Source organism: Myotis brandtii, unplaced genomic scaffold (assembly GCF_000412655.1).
Source record: "Myotis brandtii unplaced genomic scaffold, ASM41265v1 scaffold854, whole genome shotgun sequence".
NCBI classification, from domain to species: domain Eukaryota; kingdom Metazoa; phylum Chordata; class Mammalia; order Chiroptera; family Vespertilionidae; genus Myotis; species Myotis brandtii.
Genome location: NW_005371468.1, coordinates 1,933 through 23,897, shown reverse-complemented (window position 1 = coordinate 23,897; position 21,965 = coordinate 1,933). Strand labels below are relative to the sequence as shown.

The following is a 21,965-nucleotide window of genomic DNA, read 5'->3' as shown; positions in this document are numbered from 1 at the left end:
CACCTCAATGAATATTTATCAAATGTTTTATATTTTCGATGGCATCTTTCCTTGCTTGAATCTCTTTGAGTAGAGACACTCTTATAGGTCTTAGCAAATTTGCTTATTCCTTGAAAAAATATTGGTTGGTCATGTGTATATAAATTTTTATAAGTTTGTGAGTGAATATATGTTCCCATGTGCCCCATTTACTCAAAGACAGTCCTCTGTGTGGGTCTAGAGCAGGGGTGGGCAAACTTTTTGACTCGAGGGCCACAATGGGTTCTTAAACTGGACCGGAGGGCCGGAACAAAAGCATGGATGGAGTGTTTGTGTGAACTAATATAAATTCAAAGTAAACATCATTACATAAAAGGGTACGGTCTTTTTTTTTTTTTAGTTTTATTCATTTCAAAAGGGCCGGATCCGGCCCGCGGGCCGTAGTTTGCCCACGGCTGGTCTAGAGTGATTAATGTAGCTCTTTGGTGTGTGTGTGTGTGTGTGTGTGTGTGTGTGTGTGTGTGTGTGTAGGATAGTCAGATGCCAACAGCCTGGCAGGGTTGAGCAGTAACATCTAGATTGGTGTTTGACTGATTCTGAACTGACACTAATTGCAGACATCCAAATGTCACTGTAGTTCTCCAGTCAGAATAGGTGCTTAAGGATGCCATGTAATCAGTGGAGTTTTTAGCTTAGATTCATCTTACAGAATTCTGCATAATTGCACTTACCCTGGATGAAGATTTACCTTCCCTGCACACAAAGCTTCTGCCAAAACTACAGACTTACGGAATGTTTTGTTAGTCATGGTATTGTATAAAGCACTATTTATGCTTAAGGAACTCACTTCATAGCAAATGAAGTACATAAATGAGTTCATACTCATGGAATTCACTGGCCTTAGCATATTCACCATCCTGAAGCCATCTGGCTCAATGGAATTGGTGAATGGCCCTTTGAAGACTGCTAAAATACTGTAACTTAGGGAATGAAGAATTGGGTCACATCACCAGGCAAAGAACCATAATAAGCTGTGGAACTTCCTGAGGACAAAGAGAATATGGAATGGGCATTGGAAAAAGAGATTATAAATACCAGTTTTGACCATATGAGCAGTTGCAGAAATGAAGACTAAATGTTACATGCATTTCTTTATTTTCATAAAAATGTTTTTACATATGTATATGTTTTCTTCCCTCTCTTATCCTCCTACTGTATAACATAATATATATTGACTTTGCATTATAGTATTTAAATATTGTTAACTCTACAGCATAGCATTTAAGTTACAGAATATAAAGTAGAAGGATGAACATCACCCAAGGACTTTGCATACTCTTCTGGGGATAGGGTTAATATTTTTTGAGTTATATGTAGGATAATTATACCAGGTTAGGCAGAAGTATGACTTTGTTATTGTCTTGATTAGAGATTAAATATGGTTTATGAGTATGGATGCCAAGCTGACAAAGGGTAGATTATGATGGTTAATTTTATGTCAACTTGCTAGGCTATATATGGTGTCCAGTTGTTTAGTAAAACACCTGTCAAAATGCTGCTGTCAAGGTGGTTTTTGGATGTGATTAACATATAAATCAGTAGACTTCGTGTATAGAAGTCTACCAACACAATATGCATGGGCCTTATCTTTTAGGTCTCAAGGGAAAAAAACAAGATACCCAGAAACGGAAGGGCTTTCTCTTCCAGAATGCCTTTGGACTTAAAGACTGCAGCATTGATGCCTGCTGGAATTTCCAGCCTGCTAACCTGGGCTGGATATTTTTGACTTGCCAGACTCCATAATCACATGAGCCCAATCTATACTATAAATCTCTCCCTTTGCATCTGTACATCCTGTTGGCTCTGTTTCTCTGGAGATCCCTGACTAATGCACAGGATGACCTCTAGAAAGTGTGACCATGGCACTTAATGATCCACTCTTATTTTCTGACAACTTAGGAGTCTTAGGTTAGAAATCTGGCATTGTCCCTCAACACATATTAATTCTGAGAGCAAATAGACTGCTCCACCATTCCTGACCTACTTGCACATGCCTGCATTAAATGTGAGAGCATAGATTAGACCAGCACACAGGGGCCATTGTTACATGCAAAAGAGGTTCAATGAAAGAAACAGGTAAATTGACCAGATGGTTATTTGTCACCGTTTAAAGGCAAATACAAGAATAAGGCACATTAGATTGAGTGAAATGTCTTTATGAACATTTCTCATCCAAATCAGAGTTCAAGGACCCAATTAATACCATTGCTTCTCAGGAGGAAACTTTAAAAGTAATGAAGTTGCTTCAAAGGAAATGTAAATTTTTAGTTTGGGGCTAAGTGAACAATAGCAGCCTATAGTATTCCTGTTCAGTTTTCAGAGGTTTAAAGTTCAGAGAACCTAAAAAAAAAAGAGAGAGAGAGAGAGAGAGCAAACTGTAGCAACTACATGTATTAGGAAAAAATAATTAATGTAAATCAAAATTGTGGGGAAATAAATGTAACTATGGCATTTGTATGTAGGAGTTTCATTGTTGTCACATCCTTCAAGTTCTAACTCTTCAGAGAGCTTCAGCTGTTCCTTTGCTACTGATGGCCTTTTTCAGGGCAACTTTGACATCCTTGTTCCTAAGGGTGTAAATCAGGGGGTTGAGTAAGGGGGTGACAAAGGTGTAAATGAGGGCAAATTGGCGATCCTCATCCACAGAAGAGCTAGATTGAGGACGCAGGTAGACCAAGGCACAGAAGCCATACTGTAGCAAGACCACCGTGAGGTGGGAAGAGCAGGTGGAGAAGGCCCGGCGGCGGCCCTCAGCAGAACGGATGCGCAGGATGGCCATGGTGATGAACACATAGGAGACAGAAATAAGGATGAAAGGGACAGTCAGCACGAGGATGCTCACGACATAGAGGACGGCCTGGTGCACACGGATGTCAGCGCAGGCCAGCCTCAGGACCGGAGGCACATCACAGAGGAAGTGGTTGATTTCCCGGAGGTGTCCACAGAAGGGCAAGGTGAAGATTAAGGATGTGAGCTGCAGGGACAGGTAGAGCGCCAGACCCACGGCACAGCACACCATCTGGATGCACAGCTTCTGGGTCATGATGAGGGTGTAGTGCAGTGGGTGGCAGATGGCCACATAGCGATCATATGCCATGATTGCCAAGAGAAAACAGTCAGCACCACCAAGAGTGAGAAAAAAGAACATTTGGGCCCCGCAGCCAGCCAGAGAAATGGGCTTCCGGGCTCCAAAGATGTTGGAAAGCATCAAGGGCACCACCACGGTGGTGTAGCTGATCTCTATGAAGGACAAGTTGGACAGGAAGAAATACATTGGGGTGCGCAGGGAGCTGTGTGTGCACACCGCCCAGATGATGGCTGTGTTGCCACAAAGGATCATCAGGTAGAGGAGGAGGAAGAGGACGAAGAGAAGGGCCTGGAATTCAGGGACAGCAGTGAATACTCGGAACACAAACTCAGTGGGGCCGGACTGGTTGAGGACAGGGCTCCTAGCAAACATGTCTCCTGCAAAAAAGAACAGAAAGTGCTGAATCTTCCTTTGCTGAGTTCATCTATTGCCTGAGGAAAATAAAGATTTTTACGTTTTGTTTCTGATATGGAAATTGCCTTATTGTGATCGAGATTCTAATTGTAATAAAAGATATGAATAATAATCCTTAGGATGATTCATATGTATGTTCCTGAAGAAAAAAAGACCTAAAATAACTTTAAACATCAGCCCTTCAATATTCATCCATAGGTGCTAGCTCTTTGCTTTTGTAAAAGATTCATTTATATATATATTATTGTAGACATTTATTTTATAGATTACATTTTGAATTATGAAAATCTTCATGTTATTCTGGATGTTTTGGTCTCATAGAGGACTGGGAACACATCTTTATTCCAAGGTACCACTTATATTTGACATATGCCACATATATTTTCCCTTACTGAAGTATTTTCTGTAAGATTTCAATTGTCAACTCAAATTTTAGAGTTCAAATATACTGGCAGGTAAGCATTGGATATACGGTAGGTAGAAACAAGAGTGGAGCTAGCTGAGATAAGGAAAGATGATGAGGAAACTAGAAATTTCCTAGAAGGGAAAAAAGAAAAGTAACCATTTTTCACAAAGTCACTACTTTCTTATAGATTTGTATTTAAAAAATGTTTTTTATGATAAAAAAAATTCAGGAGATGGTGGACCACTATTCAAAATGTTTTAAGGGAAAAAAAAAGTCCTGATTAAGAGATTCTATCCAATCCAGTTGTCATCCATGTATTATAACATGAAAAACTTTTTTAAAAAATTGTAATAGTTCTGGAATTATATTGTCTACATCCATGCTGAAACATTAACTCAATAACTCAAATAATTACTTAAAAAAGTAAAAATAAAAATTGTTGGGTATTTTGTGATACAAAAGAAAATAAAACACAGTAAAACACAGTTATGTCTAAATAAGTATTTCAAATATTGTTTTAAAAAAACAGAAATTTCAAATAGAATTCTTGAAAAACTTATTATGGAAAATAATTTTTAAAATATTTTTTTATTTATTTCATAAGAGAAGGAAAAGGGATAGAGATATAGAAATATTAATGATGAGAGAGAATCATTGATCTGCTGCCTCCTGCACACTTCACACTGGGGATTGAGCCCAAAACTCGGGGATGTGCCCTGACCGGGAAGCGAACCGTGACCTCCTGGTTCATAGGTTGATGCCCAACCACTGAGCCACACTGGTCGGGCTAATATTAAACTAGATCTACAATCATAACTTTTATAAAAATATGAGAAATGGGTAATAGAAAGGCAAGACAGGTAATATTGTGCTAGTTTCCTCAAACTACATAACTAATAATTCAGTATAAACCAAATTATTATTTAGATGTGAATACTTCACGTTTTTAATTTTTATATTCCTTAATATTTAATGTTAATCACTTTAAGCACAAAGAGAATGTATTTTTCCAAATGTATATCATATAAATATCTTTCCCAAAAATTAAAGAGAAAAAACACAAAAGAATGAAGTTATAGTTTTTTTAAAAAGAACAAAATGAATAAAGAATTATATAGAACAAAAATCTTTGTTTTGTTTTTTTATTAAATTTATGAGATGACATTGGATAATAAGATTGTGCACCCTTTGATAGCTTAGCTGGTCACATGAAAAAACAAATTTTTTTTTTATTTAAAAATATTTAAAAAAATCAAATTCTAGGCCACTAGCCAAATAATCGAAGTTATCCTAGAAAGGTGCTAATAATTAAGTTATATGACTATTTTGGCCAGATCCCAAGTTCTTGTTTTATTATTTTATTTTTTAGTTTAGAACTTTGCTTAAATTGTCTTTATTTATTTATATTGAATTTATTGGGGTGACATTGGTTAATAAAATTATATAGGTTTCAGGTGTACAATTCTATAATACATCATCTGTATATTGTATTGTGTGTTCACCACCCCAAGTCAAGCATCCTTCCATCACCAGTTATCTCTCCTATACTCTCTTTTACCTCCACCCACCAACCTTTCCCTCTGGTAATCCCATACTGTTTTCTGTCTATGAGGTCTTCTTTTTCCTTTCCTTTTCCTTTTCTCTTTTCTTTCCTTTTCCTTTCCCTTTCCCTTTCCCTTTCCCTTTCCCTTTTCTTTTCTTTTCTTTTCTTTTCTTTTCCTTTCCTTTCCTTTCCTTTCCTTTCCTTTCCTTTCCTTTCCTTTCCTTTCCTTTCCTTTCCTTTCCTTTCCTTTCCTTTCCTTTCCTTTCCTTTCCTTTCCTTTCCTTTCCTTTCCTTTCCTTTCCTTTCCTTTCCTTTCCTTTCCTTTCCTTTCCTTTCCTTTCCTTTCCTTTCTTATCTTGCTTAATCTCTTCACCTTCTTACCCAGTCTCCCAGGCCCCCTCCCCTCTGACAATTGTCAGAAGCAGGATAAAACATATCAGTTAGGACAATTAATATAGATTGACATATACCTCTATTAAAATATAAAGTCTTTGTTCAGATTGAGTTAAAAAACAAAGATATTTTTAAGAGGCAAAAAATACAGTGTCATATAAAAACTATTACTCCTTTTATCCAAACATTTTCTGGAAATTCTAGAACATAAAATAAACCATGATTACCAACCAAAAAAGATGAGACAACTAATTGCTCCTATGAAAGCCCCAAGGCAGTCAACTGAGAAGTTTTTAGAAATAACAAGGAACATTTTTAAGAAGACCAATAGTTAACTAATTTGTTTTAACCACCTTGTTTTCTTTCCCTCTATCAACTACCCTGTGGGTGTCCACTCCACACTGAACTCCTCTACATCTGGATTCTTGTATTTCTTCCAGTTGAGGTTTCTGCTTACCAAGTCAATTGTGTTTGTTGATGCACCTGATATTATTAAAGTTACTAGAAGTGTATAAAATATGGAATTGTGAATGTGAAAAAGTGAGTTGCAAACAAATAATAATTTACTGATCAATTTGCTAAGATAGACAGAACTGCTATATATGTTTGAGGGAAAAATCATAAAAAACGATGTAGCATATATTTTTTCACAAATGTCTTTACATATTTATTCTATGTTAAAGACATTGATATTGCAAATTGAGGCAATGATTTGTGAGTATGGTTCATGCAAGAAACAATTCAGTTTGCAATAATCCATCAACAAAAAGCACTCACAGACCTGGCTGGTATGGATCAATTGGTTGAGCATCATCCCATGAATCTAAAGGTCACGGTTTGATTCCCAGTCAAGGCACATGCCTGGACTGTGGACTCGATCCAGGTTGTGCAGGAGGCAGCTAATAGATGTTTCCCTCTCATCAATGATTTTATCTTTCTTTTTCTCTCCCTTCATTTCTCTGACATAAATAAAAACATATTAAAAAGTAAAAGAAAAAAGCACACAGAAAAAGTTTGGTGAAATATCAGAAGTCTGGAGGTAAAATGTGCAAATATATGTTTTAAGTTGAGTGAAGATTTTAAGGAATACATACAGTTTAAAATTAATTTTCTTATAACTGCCTTTTTAATTAACCAATCAAGCACTGGATCTAATTGCTTTGGATGAAAGGGCTTTTACTTTACAGAAAACACAATAGTTTTTTTTTCCATACAAGCAATAACTACTTAGAACACTCAAAACCCAATAGTCACACAAATATAAGATCGATATATGTAATATAGTAGCAAGACAAATTTAAGACATGTAATATTAAAACAAATTTATGGTGATCATTATAGCTTTTTAAAAAATGGGAATTAAAAATAAAGTAAAAAAAAATGGGAACACTTATTTTTATATTCTTAGCTCAAGAGCCATACAAAAAGAGTCTGAATTTGGTCTGCAAGTCTTATTTGACTTCCCTTGCTCTGAAGTATTATACACAGTAAGTTAAGATCAACTAGGAAAAGAATAACCAATTAATTTTTGAAAGAGCTCTGAAGATGATTTCTTACCTCTTTGTAATTTACTTCATTCTATCAGCCATCAAAGAAAATTCATACAGACAAACAATTTTTTTTGAAATGCTAACAGTTTCTGCCACAGATGATTAAGGGAGCTCTCCTGACGTGCTTTCTGGCCCTAGGTATCCTGTTCTTTAAGGATGAAATGAAATAAGAATACATGGGCTTCAGATGTGCACAATCCCCTAGAAATTAAAAGTGGCAGGTAGGTGATGTCTTTGTAATATTTAGATGTGGGTGGGAAAGAGTGTGCCGGGGTTCAGGAAATGAGTCAAATGTTAGAATGTCTTCCTTAGGATAGGACAAAAATAAAGAGGGATAGCAAGAAATCATCCTATGCCAGAATCTTGCATGGGAGGACCAGGCTCATCTTTTGCATTCTCCTCTTTATTCTTGAGACCATTCTTGCCTGATTTAGCCAGACAATTTAGTGACCTATAGCATGTCTTAAAATAATGGGTCCCAAAGAGGAGTTTCCCCAATGGTCTTTCTTAAAACAAATCCAACTAAAATCATATTTGGAAAAAATTCCTGAGTTGATCAACTGTGGCAAAGTTAATAGGCAAGTTTCCACGTGTTGCTCACAAATAACTGCTGTCTAGGGACACAGGATGGTGTCCTCATTCCTATCTATACTGATAGGGACCTCTGGATGTTATGTTCTGGCAAACCTAACCAGTGAAATGTTCATGACAAGTCAGGGCTCACAGAAAGCCTAAAGTGCACTAAAATGAGCCTACTTAGGAAAATTAGAGGTGTCATAAATGATTGGATTAGGTGATGTTCATGGTCCCTTTTAACCTCAAAACTCTGTATTGTAATTTCTACTTCCTTTCTCTTAGATTGGACTTATGTCCCATTTATCACTTTTAGCTTTCTTTTTCCCCTGTCAGTCATATTTATATTTCTTTCTGCTGAACCCTGCCCTAATCCTACTAATTTCTATGATGATAACTGTATTTTTAACTCTCACCCAACCAGGTTGTTTTATTTACTCTTCTTTTATTTACTTCCCTTCAATTTCATGTACTGTTTTACCCCTGATTCTGCTAACAGAATTTCTATTTTCAACCTCTCCATTTAATCCTGTAATTTCTTGAAAATCTTTCATCTAAGGATTATCAGAGGTTTTTATGTATTAGTCTACATATATATTATATAACAACAACAACAACAGCACATTAACTTGACTATTTATTTATTTATTTACTTAAATATATTTTATTGATTTTACTGAGAGGAAGGGAGAGGGATTGAGAGTTAGAAACATCGATAAGAGAGAAACATCAATCAGCTGCCTCCTGCATGTCCCCTACTGTGGATGTGCCCGCAACCAAGGTACATGCCCTTGACCCAAATCGAACCTGGAACCTTCCAGTTCGCAGGCCGACGCTCTACCCACTGAACCAAACCAGTTAGGGCTTGACTATTTTTTTATTACAGTGGTCAATTGAGAGAGCCTTCCTTTGACTTAGGAACAATATTAGATGACTCACCTATGAAGCAAGTGCACAGAGATTAAGCACATTAATAGAACCACAGTTTCTTCAAAATACTAGATACTTTACAATATCCCTAATTCTTTAAACATGACATAATTATGTCCACCAGCAATTACAAGGACCAAATTGTCTTGTTTGGTAGTGTGAAATTTACCTATGGTCAGTGATCTATACAAAATAGCCCAGAATGTGTAGTATTTATGATAGACCAAAATTCATTGTTAGCACTCTAGAGAAATTTTGAACCATAAAACTAGATAAAATCCTCTTGAAAGTGAGATGTGTGATATTTGACCCTCCTAAAAGTCAATGTTCATTGAGCATATGAATTTTCCAGTTTAGTTTCTTTATCTAGGTGAAGCTCCTCTTCATGCAGTACAAACTTCTAGAAAACAGAAATGACAAGTCTTTCCAGATAACATGGGCTTTGTTGTAAGTAGTGGCAGTCAAAGAGAACCTAAGGGGTCCAACCCATTTATATACCTCTTATGGTCTCAAAAATCTTTGTGACCTAATGTGCTCTTATAGTTGTTAGGTGGTGAGTAATGGAGAGTCTTTAGAATATCAACATTAAAGGAGATTTTAAAACTTTCAAGAAAAATGCTAGATCAATATTATTTCAATTTTTTCATGTCTCTTTCAGACTTTCTAATGCTTTCGTAACAAAGATGCCCTGTTAAGACTAGTTGTCCTTCATATATGTAATAATATATATATTATTAAAAAAAGACTAGTGGTTCTTGATAAAAGAGATTTTAAAAATATGCCCACTACAGTATGTTATAGGGTCAAACAATTGTTAGCTGAACTAAAATTTTAGGCTAGTGTACCTAGGTTGCATGAGTCTGGTGGTTCTCAATGCTTTAGTATCACCAGGAGGACTTGTTAAAACACAAATATCTGGGCTGTACTACTAGAGTTTCTGATTCTATAGGTCTGGGTGGAAGAGTTCCTATAATTAACATTTATGAAAAATTCCAGGTGATGCTGATGCTGTTGGTCTTTTAATAATGCCCTTGAACCACTGCTCTAGGATAACAGTTCTCAAAGTGTGGTCTGCACACCAACTCCATCTGAAATGCAGGGGAAGTTTAAGCATTAGACAGTCTTCCTTACCCAGACTCTCTTATATGAACTTTATCTATTAGAACTCAGGTAAGGAGTAGGTATGGATATATTTTTGCCTTCTGAACTGTGTTTTTTAATCTCTGAAATTCAGAAACCAAATAAATTTTGCTTATATTATATCCCTCAACATTCAAAGTCCCCACTGGCATTCTTGCTATCTCAGCTAATAAGTGATAATTATATAGATTTCTGGGCTCCACCATGGTATACCAAATTAGATTATTTGAAATTAGATTTTAGGATTCTGCATGTCGACGGTCTCAACATAATTCTTAAGAGCATGAATGTTGGAGAGCCAAGCTTCTATGCTATGTAATAAGAATCATGGAGGCAGTGCCCTTGGTGGTCCCGGATCTGTCTCTTGCTTCAACAGCATTTGGATGGAACAGACCCAGGGGCGCCACTTCTTCCAGGCTCCGACCACTCTCCTGCGTCTTATCCAGTCACCACCTTCAGAAACACCTCCAGAACCAGCCAACACACCGGGTTTTTTTCTGCCTTAACTCCTTATTGCTGAACAACTATGAGCTCCCAAATTCATCAGAATTATTCCACCCAGGTGGAGGCTGTGGTCAACCGCCGGGCCAACCTGCATCTGCAGGCCTCCTACACCTACTTCTCTCTGGGCTTCTATTTTGACCTTGACAATGTGGTTCTCGAGGGTGTAGGCCACTTCTTTCAAAGAGTTGGTGGAGAAGTGCGAGGGTGCTGAGCATCTCCTAAAGTTGCAAAACAAGCGTGGTGGCTGCATTCTCTTCCAGGATGTGCTGAAACCTTCCCAAGAGGAGTGGGGCAAAACTCAGGATGCCAGGAAAGCCGCCCTGGCCTTGGAGAAGAACCTGAACCAGGCCCTTTGGAGCTGCATGCCCTGGGTTCTACCCGTGCAGACCCTTATCTCTGTGACTTCCTGGAGAACCACTTCCTGGGTGAGGAAGTGAAACTGATCAAGAAGATGGGTGACCACCTGACTAACATCTGCAGGTTGGAGGGCCCCCAGGCTGGGCTGGGGGAGTATCTCTTAGAAAAGCTCACCCTCAAGCATGACTAGGAGCCTTTGGAGCCCAGAGGCCTTTCAGAGGCCCCTCTGAATTCCTCTGATGTCTCTGGCTTTTACTTGAGTCTCTTCCTGAAACTACTAGTCATTCTTTTAACCACCCTGGAGCCCTCTTCCATGCATTGAACCAAATGAAACAAATAAAGCTTTTTGCAGAAAAAAAGAATCATGAAGTTCTTTCAAATTTTAGTAGTTGAAAATATAACTTTGATGTCATATACTTAGGAGGTTTACCTACAAAGCACTTCAGACTAATAGAGTGATATAGTGTGGGATTTGATAATATTTAGGATTATAATCTTGATCTTAAGTAAGAAGTAATATTGTATTTCTGGGAAAATGCATCCAACATTTCTCCTACCTAGTCATATTCCCAAAACATGAATAGAATCAATCTCATTTGGAGGGAACTGCTCAGAAAAATTGAAGAAAAAAATATACTGTCTCATCCAGCTTTATTTGTGAAACAAGGAAATAAAGGCTTACTTCTCTTTTAAAAAAATAAGAAATAATATAAATTCAAAAAATATTTATAGACACTAGAAATCTATTAGAAGTTTCAATGGTTTGCATGCCATTTCTAGTTAGTAGGCCAAGCCCAATGCAGACTTTGCTTTTCCAATCACTTTCTTGAATGCACTCTTGACCTCTTTGTTTCTTAGGCTATAGACCAGAGGGTTCAGCATGGGGATGATCATGGTGTAGAATATGGATGCCATTTTGTCTGTGTCCATGGAATGACTAGAATTTGGCTGTAAGTACATGAACATGATTGTCCCATAGAAAATGGAAACAGTTGTTAGGTGGGACACACAGGTGGAGAAGGCTTTCTTCTGTCCCTCAGTTGAGTGCATCCTTAGGATAGCAATAAAAATGAACAGGTAAGAGTTCAAGATAACCAAGAGAGTAAAAAAGACATTGAATGCCGCCAATGTGAAGAGCACAGTCTCATTTGTGTTAATATCAGAACAAGAGAGAGCCAGCAATGGAGGAATATCACAGAAAAAGTGATTAACAACATTGGAATGACAGAAGGAGAGGTGGAAAGTGAAGACAACATGGATGCAAGATTCCAAGAGTCCACAGATGTAGGGTCCAGTGACCAGTAAGACACACACAGTATTTGTCATAGTGGTGGTATAATGCAGGGGTTTACATACTGCAACATGGCGGTCAAAGGCCATTGAGGCCAGGAGGAAACTTTCAGTGGTGGCAAAAGCTGCAAAGAAAAACATCTGGGAAGCACATGCATTGTATGATATGATCTTATCTCCTGTGAGAAACCCCATGATTACCTTGGGAGTGACAGCTGAGGCATAAACACAGTCAACCAGGGAGAGGTTACTGAGAAAAAAGTACATGGGAGTGTGAAGTTGAGAGTCCAACATAATCAACATGATCATCCCCAAGTTCCCAACCAGAGTGATAAGGTAGATGAGAGAGAAGATTATGAAGAGTGGGATCTGCATCTCTAGGGTATCTGTTAACCCCACAAGAATAAACTCAGTCACCTCTGAAATGTTCTCCATTAAAGTCATTCGGAAAACATCATGAGAAGCATCTATGATGAAATGAGTGAACACAAGATAATGCTACTTGATGATTATCATGAGAATTGAACAGAGTCTCTTGTCAGATTCCTGTCAAGGTCAGGAGCCCGTGTTCAAGAAATGGAACTAAATGGTGGTTTGTGGTGGGTTGAATGAGGTGGTTCATCTAGAAGATGTGTGGAAGGACACTGGAATGTCCCTGTTACTGGGGCTACCATATTATGCCCCTGACATACATTTCAGCTTACTGGCTATCTGGTATACTCTATTACATCAAACCACAGAACTTTTTTTCACTGCTTGCCATATCTTTCAAGCACCTTGTCTAAGATATACATAGAAAGCTTAAAGAACAGAAAGTAAAATATAAGAAACATTTTGTCAGTCATTGGTATATGATGCTGATAAGCCCTGTCAAACACATTTCCCATTTCTGAGTGATATCTCACAAGCTTGCTGATAATAGCTGAAGATACACAGTAATTTGGAGCCCTGCTTTAGGGACACCTACACTTTTATATCTAGTTCACCGGGGCTACTACTACTGCTGCTGCTATTAGACAAGGCAGAAGAAACATCATGAATAAAAGCACGAGTGGTAAACACAATTGTGTAAACAGGCAATTATAAGCAGATAGGTATTAATAATTAGTAAAATACATGGCACAGTCAAAAATCTCAATTAGGGTTTACTGTGAAAAAGTAATTGATAGAAACAAGAGAGGTAGAATTGAACCCTGAAAGAGAGAAAAAAATGTGTCAGATTATAGATATATTAAATCATTTAGAAGAGCCCAATATGACTGTTTACAAGTATAATACAAGAATATACGTTTCCCCAATTGTACAGATGTGTCATTCACTCAAGAGCAATTAGATGGAATGCTGCCTTGGAAACATTACTTACACTCTGTGAATCTGTTTCATTGTCTATGAAATACCCAGTTCATGTAATACCCAATGTATTATTATACAGAGCTGAAAACAGGAAATTAAATGACATGTGCAGCCCTCCTAATACAATGCCTGGCACATGGAATGCTAGTTCCCTCTTCTTCTCATTCTCCTACTCACTAATTTTGCACATAAACCAGCTCTATACCAGGAGCTGGTGTTACATGATTCCTGACTTTTTAAGGGGGTAGAGACAAGTAGATATATAAGTTAACCCCCCAAAGAGATGTGCTACAATAAAAGTGTGTATAAATGTTACAAAATGATCATAAAAGTAACCAGAATATTCTAGGACACCCTACTGACAATGAGGTTACCTCCCCTGAAACTGGTTTAACAATTCTTACATGTCTGTGCTTGCTAGAGTTGCCAGAGTTGGTCCAAATGCATAAACATGTGAATCTGATTTAAATTCTTTTTGGAAAAGTTAATTTCTGTATTCTACTGATGCACCAAGAATAGCCAATGTATTAACTAAATTTATTATCTATACTATTTGTAGGTGCAAAAGGACACAAAACAACTCCTTTTGACCCAGAAAGTATCAATCCTATGGGCAGGATTGTACTATAAACACAAGGCCAATTTTAATTCTAGTTTTATTGATAATCAGCTAGATGTAGGTCTGCCACTTGGTCAGAAGTTAATTCACAAGAAGTTAATTAAGAAATGAATTCATAAGCTCCTCTATATCCTTCATTGACTGCTATCTTGCTCTGATGTGAAAATGAATATGAAAATTCATTGACAAGCATAAAAGATACTAACATTTTACATAATTTGGAAATTAACTCCTTATCTGATGTATCATTGGCAAATATGTTCTCCCATACAATGGATTCCCTTTTCATTTTGTTGATGATTTCCTTTGCTGTGCAGAAGCTTGTTAGTTTGATGTAATAATTTTTAAAAAGATACTAGCATTTTAAAAATCAGGCAATCTAGGCCATTACTTTCATAGTCTATCTTGGTTACTGCAAGAGATTTAGCCAACACAATCAGGCAATCTAGGCCATTACTTTCATAGTCTATCTCATCTCTTCTTGGTTACTGCAAGAGACTTAGCCAACAATATTGACTATTCAAATTTTGATGTTCCTAAAGAAAATGGCTTTACATTTGAGATCCCCAAATAGATGTTGAAAGTTTTATGACCTCTGACATTCAGAAAGAGAGATGGTATTTGCACTACTTCAACTATGGCACATTCTTAATTTTTTAAAAAATTAGGAGGTGGAATATCCCTTTGGAGTCTAACCATCACCCCAGTCATTTATATAAGACATCTGATGGTAATGAGCATGGAGATCTGGATGCTGTAAGCAGCATGTAGAGTGGAAAGAACAGCATATTAGGAGTGACAAGATGACTAGCTAACAGGGTGTCTATGGTCGAGCCATTTAACCTTTCTGGGGTTAATTTTCCTTATTTGCAAAATAAAAACTGTTGGCCCTTTTAAAGCCCGTTTCCATTCTAATTGGCTATGATTGTATGTTTTCTTCATATTTACCTTTGTCGTAGGAACAGACAAATGAAGGTACAAAGGAGGGAGTATGGAAAACCTTCATGACCAGATTATAGACCAGAAGTCTGCACCCAGGAACACTCCTTCCCCACCTGTGGAGCTCTATGTAGTGGAACATAACTCAGGAGTGTGCTCTTGCAAATATCAAGGCAGAGATGACCTATCACACAAATCTCAGGGGAAGCATTTAGTGTCATACAAGTGGATATCTCAGGAGGCTCCCAATTCCGGATTGGCCCTCCTAACCTGATTGGAGATATCAGAGGATAATGTTTGTATGTTTTTTTTAGCTGAGAGGACATGGGAGGGGAGAGGGAAGCTTAGAGGGAAGAGCTTCCACTCATCAAATCAGCAGTGCTACAGCCAATTTAGGCCACAAAAATTAAAACTCACTAGAATCTCTGGTTTAGGTGATGTTAGGACTTCATGCAAGCTTTCTCACACCTACTTCTTTCTTAAAAGCCTAGAAATCATCACAGAACTTTTAAAAAACAAAGTATAGCCATTTGTCTTACCACTACAGACCTGGTCTTGGGATGTTTGGGGGGATTATTTTCTGTATTTTTAGAACTAAGGGAATGGATCTATTCATTCCTTCAATTTCTGACATCTGACTTCCAGAACGGTGAGAAATAAATTCATGTTATGTTAAACTCTCAAGTGCATGGTAATCTATTACAGAAGCCATGGCAAACTAATACAAAATCTTTGCAGTATTAAAAACTGAAGTTTTGGTCTAATTTGTCACTGTAGAATGACCTAACAGGTTTTGTTGTCTGTGTTCTGTTTTGTTTTTTTTTACAAACAAATGAAGAGTCTTTTGCTTTACTTTCCATTATCATTTATTCATTCATCAAAATCTTTTACTGATCCCTAACTTTTTTCTAGACATGAGTTTTTATTAGAGTACAAGTCAGAATTTGTATTCATAGAACTTTTATTTTTCCCGGGAACACAAACTAAAAAAATAAACACATGCAAATATAGATACACAATTATACATTTTGACCAAAATATGAAGGAATGATTGATAGAGTCAATATTGAGGAATTTGGCCAGTGTAAGTTTGTTCATTAACTGAATCACCATTTCATTAGACTCTCATGAGTTTTTCTATGTAATCAACATTTGACTAAATTCTGAGAATACAGACCTAAATGAGATGATGTCAGTGATCTTAAAGAATTCCCTATTCAGTAGTACAGTAACTATATGTTTAATAAACCAATATGATTAATAAAATTTTTAACAGTTATGTAGAGAAAAGTGACAATATAGAGAAAGAAATGAAAAAAGATAGGGAATGAAATGGAAAGAAAAGGAAATTAAATTTTTGAGCATCTATTCTGTTTAAGCGTTGTGCTATGTTTTGGCTTCATCAGTATATAATTTTGTGAGGTAGGCATTATTTTCCCTCACTGAAGCTCAGAACATTTAATTAACTTGCCCTGTATCAAAAAGCTGTATTTTTAGAACTTGGTATGGAATTCAGGTTGAAATATTTTCTGTCTCCAAGACCTGTGCTAATTTTATTTGTGCCAGCCATTTCAGTTATGATTTGGAGGTTGGTTGAGGATTCACAAATAAACCATTGTGGTATTAAGTTGTGTTAGAATAGTGTGACAGTTTTTCTCATTACATAGTCTCTCACTACTGACTTACTCCCAACAACATATAGATGGACTTATGAAAAACTTTCTTATTAGTTAGTGCAAATAATACTAGATGTCATACAAGCAAATTCCAATATTTTAATGCCAAGGTCACATAGGTTGTTTATTAGTTATTCTATGGGTGACTCAGGACTGAGGCTTTTTCTATTTAGAGGTTTTGCCATTTTTGTGTTCTGAATCCTCTCTGGCCAAATGATGACACAGAATAAGAGTGAGTTGAAGATCACCTGGAACATTTCATGAGAACACTGAAAGCAAATGAATTATACACATTTAATTAACAAGAACACAATCACATGGTCTCAATGAACTTCAAAAAGGGTGAGAAATTGAACCTAGCTATGTGTTCAGGTGTGAAAAGGAAATAGTTTGGAAAACAATTGACCTGTCTTTTCTATTGTACTGCTTCGATTGGCAAATATCTGTTTTACATTTCCTCCATACAGAGGTCATATTAGTCAACTCCATTAGGGAGACAACCCAAAATTCCATTAATCGTTACAGAAGTTTCCCATCCAGGCTATTGAATAGGTTAAATTATCCTCTCCATCTAGTCAAGATATGGCTCTTTATGTCTAGCAACTCATGAACTAAAAAGAAAACTTAGTTCATTCTACATGCACACCCAGTAAATACATAATGTTGGGCCAGTGTAAAGATGAATACAAAAAATAAACTTCTCATTCATAACAGAAAATACACACTAGCCAGTTTAGAAATCTTGCTGAATTGACATTAGAAAGGCCCATCAAACCTGACCATGGGAGATATTTCTCTATGAGACTTACTTTCTCTGGGTATAACTCAATTTTCTACTGTTCTCCTTGGACCTTTGTTCCAACCACTTGAATACTTTTTTTTTCTGATTCATTATTCTTCATTATCACTTTTAAAACATACCAAACACAAAACCATGTCCCACACAAAATTAACAGATTGATTGTTCAGTAACTTGTGACAAAGGAAACTATCTTTAGTCCCTTTCATTTCAGCGGAGTTCAAGAGTGTTAGAAAAGAGAGTAAGTTTATTGAGTAACATGAATAAATACCGAGTCATTGTATGATTGGCAAGAGTTTTATTAAGATAAGTTTTTTGAAAGTGAAAGAGACGTTCTAACTGGTCTCCGGCACCTTTGTCAATCATTGGTTGGCTGCAAGTGGGCAGGTAAATAGTTTGGAGAATTTCAAAAGAGGAAGAGCTATTCAGTATTGGGGTGGAAAGTTTATTGAGACTACTAATTTCATGCAAGAAGTTGGGGTCATTATCAAGTGAATATTGGTGGTATTTCCCCTTGAAGCATATAGAGTTTTTGCAGCTTACTTCTCTCCATATAGTTTAGAATTTCTGGAGTTCTTTCAATGGTCATTAAAAATTATTTTTATATCGAGGCTCAAAGATTTATTTCTAATGAAAAACCAGATTAAGCTAATACTCAAAGGGACCTCCTACTCAAGTTGAGGGAAATAGATGAACAAGTGAATAAATGAATTCTAGAGCTGAATGTTGATGATAACGATGAAGAATAGAGCAGGCTTAGGGAAAAATAAAATTCATGGGATGGGAGTGACTGTTTTATAAATTAGTTCATGACAGGTCTATACAACCTCCCTGAATAGGTAACATTTAACCAGCCATCTGAAATGAGTGTGGGAATATTCTATGTAGAGGAAACAGCAAATATAAAGAAGCTGAAATAAGGGCAATGTTGGAACTGCCCAATATTGCTAGAAACCAGGGTGAATGAAGGAGGATGAATGGTAGGAAAGTGATAAGACATGATAGAGTTTAACAAAAGTATGAATGAATGGCATTAACCATTTCAAGAAATGAAATTATTATTAATGCCAGTGCAATTTTTAAAAAGTAAAGAATTGGTATTCAAAAAATTAAGGTAAAAATGATTTAACCATCTCTCCCTTTTTTATTAAAAATTTTTAATGTTGACATTATTGCAGATATCTCTCTCCCTCCCACCCCCCATTTGCCCATCTCCATCCACCCCTATCTTTCTTTCCCTTGGCCTTCACCAACTATTGTCCGTGTCCATGGGGTATGCATCTATGTTTGTTAGATAATCCCTTCACCTTCTTTATTGCTTTTATTCGAATACGGCTATTTACCTGTGAAAACTTTCACATGCATATGCTTTTTTTGTCCCAAATCACTCAGGAATGACTGAAGCATTAATTTATTAAGTTGTTATAATTATTTAGCTGTGGATAAAATGTGCCAATTAAAACATATACAATAAACTTCATTTAAAACCATTATTATTTTTGATGCATTTTAAATGATTGGGACTATATCTTAACTAAAGAAATAAATAACATCAGACAAACCTTTTGTTCTAATATCCCAAATGGTCATTAACATTTGAGTTATTGCATGGAGAAGATCTAAGAAGGATGAAATAACTTTGTAGATTCTATGCATTATTATGAAACAGACAATTTTGCCTTCTCAACAACCTTCTTAAATGCACTCTTGACCTCTTTGTTCCTCAGGCTGTAGACCAGAGGGTTCAGCATGGGGATGACCATAGAGTAGAACACAGATGCGATTCTGCCTGTGTCCATGGAATGACTGGAACTTGGCTCTAAGTACATAAAGATGACAGTCCCATAAAATATGGAAACTGTAATAAGGTGAGAAGCACAGGTAGACAAAGCCTTCTGATATCTCTGTCTTGAGTGCATCTTTGAAATAGTAATAAATATAAAGAGATAGGAAATCGAGATAACAAAAAGTGCAAGAAAGACATTAAAACTTGAAATAAGAATAAGAATCAGTTCACCGATATGTTTACCAGAGCAAGTCAGAATCATGACTGCTGGAACATCACAAAAAAAGTGATGGATCACATTGGACAAACAAAAAGAGAGGCAGAATGTGTCTCCAACATTAATAGAAGCATTCAGAAAGCCAAGGGTATAGCAGCCTATGGCCATACAAGCACACACAACTGTTGTCATGGTGGTGGTATAATGTAGGGGTTTACACACTGCTGCGTAGCGATCATAGGCCATTGAGGCCAAGAGGTAATTTTCCACAGTGGCAAAGACTATAAAAAAGAACATCTGAGTAGCACAGGCATTGTAGGAGATGACTTTGTCTCCTGTTAGAAACCCAGCCATCACCTTTGGAGTTATTGTTGAGGAGTAACACAAATCCACCAGAGACAGGTTACAGAGGAAAAAGTACATAGGAGTGTGGAGACGAGAGTCCAGAAGGATCAACATGATTATCCCCAGGTTCCCAATCACAGTGTTGAGGTAGATGAGGGTGAACATTATAAAGAGGGGGACCTGCAGTTCTGGGGCATTGGTTAGTCCTAGCAGGATGAATTCTCTCACCTCTGTATTGTTCTCCATGGATGTGATTTGAGAGTTCATGAGATGCTCTATAGCAAAGAGAAGTAAAGGAACACATTGATCAGCATAAAACTAAACAAAACAAAATGGTTGCATAGAATTGAAATGTAGAAGTATTATTTTATTAAATAAATAATTTGCTTTTCAATATTCTCCATTTCTAAAGCATGGGCATGACAACACAATTTAGCAATAACTTATCTAAAGAGTAGATAAGGGGAAGAAAGGTCTTTTCAGATCAATTTCACAACATCTTGATTTTGTATATGAATAAAGTGAATTGTCCAAGTTCACATGCCTAGAATAAATTTGTCTCATAAATCAGATTCTTTGAGTTTTCTAACAGCTTATACTTACACTGTAGTGCTCAAATGCCAGGTGCATTGTGTATATATTCATTTAATCCTCTCATTGATTAATCAGATTGATTAGTTATTTTTTCCATTTATATATTTAATAACTTGGCAACAAAGAGATTGAGTACTTTATTCAAGATTACACAGGATTAATGGACCAAGCCAAGCTTTAGATTCAATCAGAGTGGTTCCCAACTTAAATGCTATTAATGAAATTGAATTAAATTTAATTTCATTCAATTTATTTAGTTGTTTCTATTGTAACTAACTTAATTCATAGAGTAGCATAGTCGAGTAATACACAAATAAGTAGTAGATGCAGTAGACTAAATTCAACATTAGAGGCATGCACAACCAACAAAGCCAATTCCAAAGAGAAGGTATAGCATTGGGTATAAAAGCTTTGGCTCTGAGAAAAAATATGTGTATGTATTCATATATCAGCCCTACCATTTACTACCTGAAAAACATTTGTCTTATGTTAAAAAATCTTTAACTTTCATGGCTTAAAGTCTTTTTGTAAATAAGCTTTTATTGAGTCAAAATATTAGCCAAAAAAGACCGGTCTTGGGGCATGGAGTCTAAGCCCTCAGTAGCACGGCAAGGTACAAAAGATAGTGTGTCCATTATCCCAGAGTTTTGTATGTGTGTATGTGTTTTTATATATCAAGTAGGGAGAAGAGGGAGGAAAGAGAGAGTCTGACAGGATTTACATTAGCTATAGGCAAAGGGGTTGAAGAAGGTGAGGTGGGGCCAGGTCTGGGATAGGCACAGGTCTGCATAAAGAAATGTCCACTCCTGTGGATTGGTTGTAGGCAGCATCCAGAAATCCCCCGTGCAAACAACAAGCAGAGGCTCCTGGAGTTAGCTGGTGCTTAGCTAAAATAATCTTCAGAAATTCATCTGAAATTTCAACAGGCAATGGAAGGAATGTGAGCAGTTGTTTGTCAGTGGGCCAGCAGCCATTAACAGACTAAAATCACTCTCTGGACACTGCAATTTAATTTAGAACATCTCAGAAGTTTCTTCTTGTCACTTAATTTCACTCATTTTACCCACCAGCAAAATGAAGGTGGTGTTGAGACCTATTTCAAGGAATTATTATAAGAGTTGAAAGAAATGATGCATGAAAACAGCACAATGTGGGTGTTGAGCACAATCCTGGTGAGTACTGGCTATAATATTATTAGCGTAGAACCATGGTCCCTATGCTGGTTTAGGTCAGTTAGGTGACAGATGCAAATGGGCGGGTTTGAAGTGTGGTAGCCCTAATCTTTGAATTGCCTTTTCAATTCCTCCCACTCAGATATTGTGTCCCCCACCCATGTATTTTTTACTCTGTTGTCATTTTGAATGATAGCATAGGGATCTTCAAGTCCTCTTTTTCTTTCTTTTTTATTCC

The 21,965-nt window shown here is 36.7% G+C and overlaps 3 protein-coding genes across 3 annotated transcripts; all 3 read right to left on the bottom strand.

Annotated features, from left to right (window-relative positions):
- Positions 1–2,539: 2,539 nt before the first annotated feature.
- LOC102251700 (olfactory receptor 10Q1) lies at positions 2,540–3,499 on the bottom strand. The gene has a single exon (XM_005884784.1). It carries the CDS (start codon positions 3,497–3,499, stop codon positions 2,540–2,542), a length of 960 nt encoding a protein of 319 aa, XP_005884846.1.
- Positions 3,500–11,717: 8,218 nt separating this feature from the next.
- LOC102251400 (olfactory receptor 5B12-like) lies at positions 11,718–12,662 on the bottom strand. The gene has a single exon (XM_005884783.2). The coding sequence runs from the start codon at positions 12,660–12,662 to the stop codon at positions 11,718–11,720; it is 945 nt and encodes a 314-aa protein (XP_005884845.2).
- A 6,609-nt stretch (positions 12,663–19,271) lies between these two features.
- On the bottom strand, positions 19,272–20,207 carry LOC102251113 (olfactory receptor 5B3-like). Its single transcript, XM_005884782.1, has one exon. It carries the CDS (start codon positions 20,205–20,207, stop codon positions 19,272–19,274), a length of 936 nt encoding a protein of 311 aa, XP_005884844.1.
- Between the last annotated feature and the right edge of the window lie 1,758 nt (positions 20,208–21,965).

Excerpts from the sequence above, each read along its gene's own strand:
- LOC102251700 (XM_005884784.1), bottom strand. The coding sequence starts at position 3,499 with ATGTTTGCTAGGAGCCCTGTCCTCAACCAGTCCGGCCCCACTGAGTTT.
- LOC102251400 (XM_005884783.2), bottom strand. The coding sequence starts at position 12,662 with ATGGAGAACATTTCAGAGGTGACTGAGTTTATTCTTGTGGGGTTAACA.
- LOC102251113 (XM_005884782.1), bottom strand. The coding sequence starts at position 20,207 with ATGGAGAACAATACAGAGGTGAGAGAATTCATCCTGCTAGGACTAACC.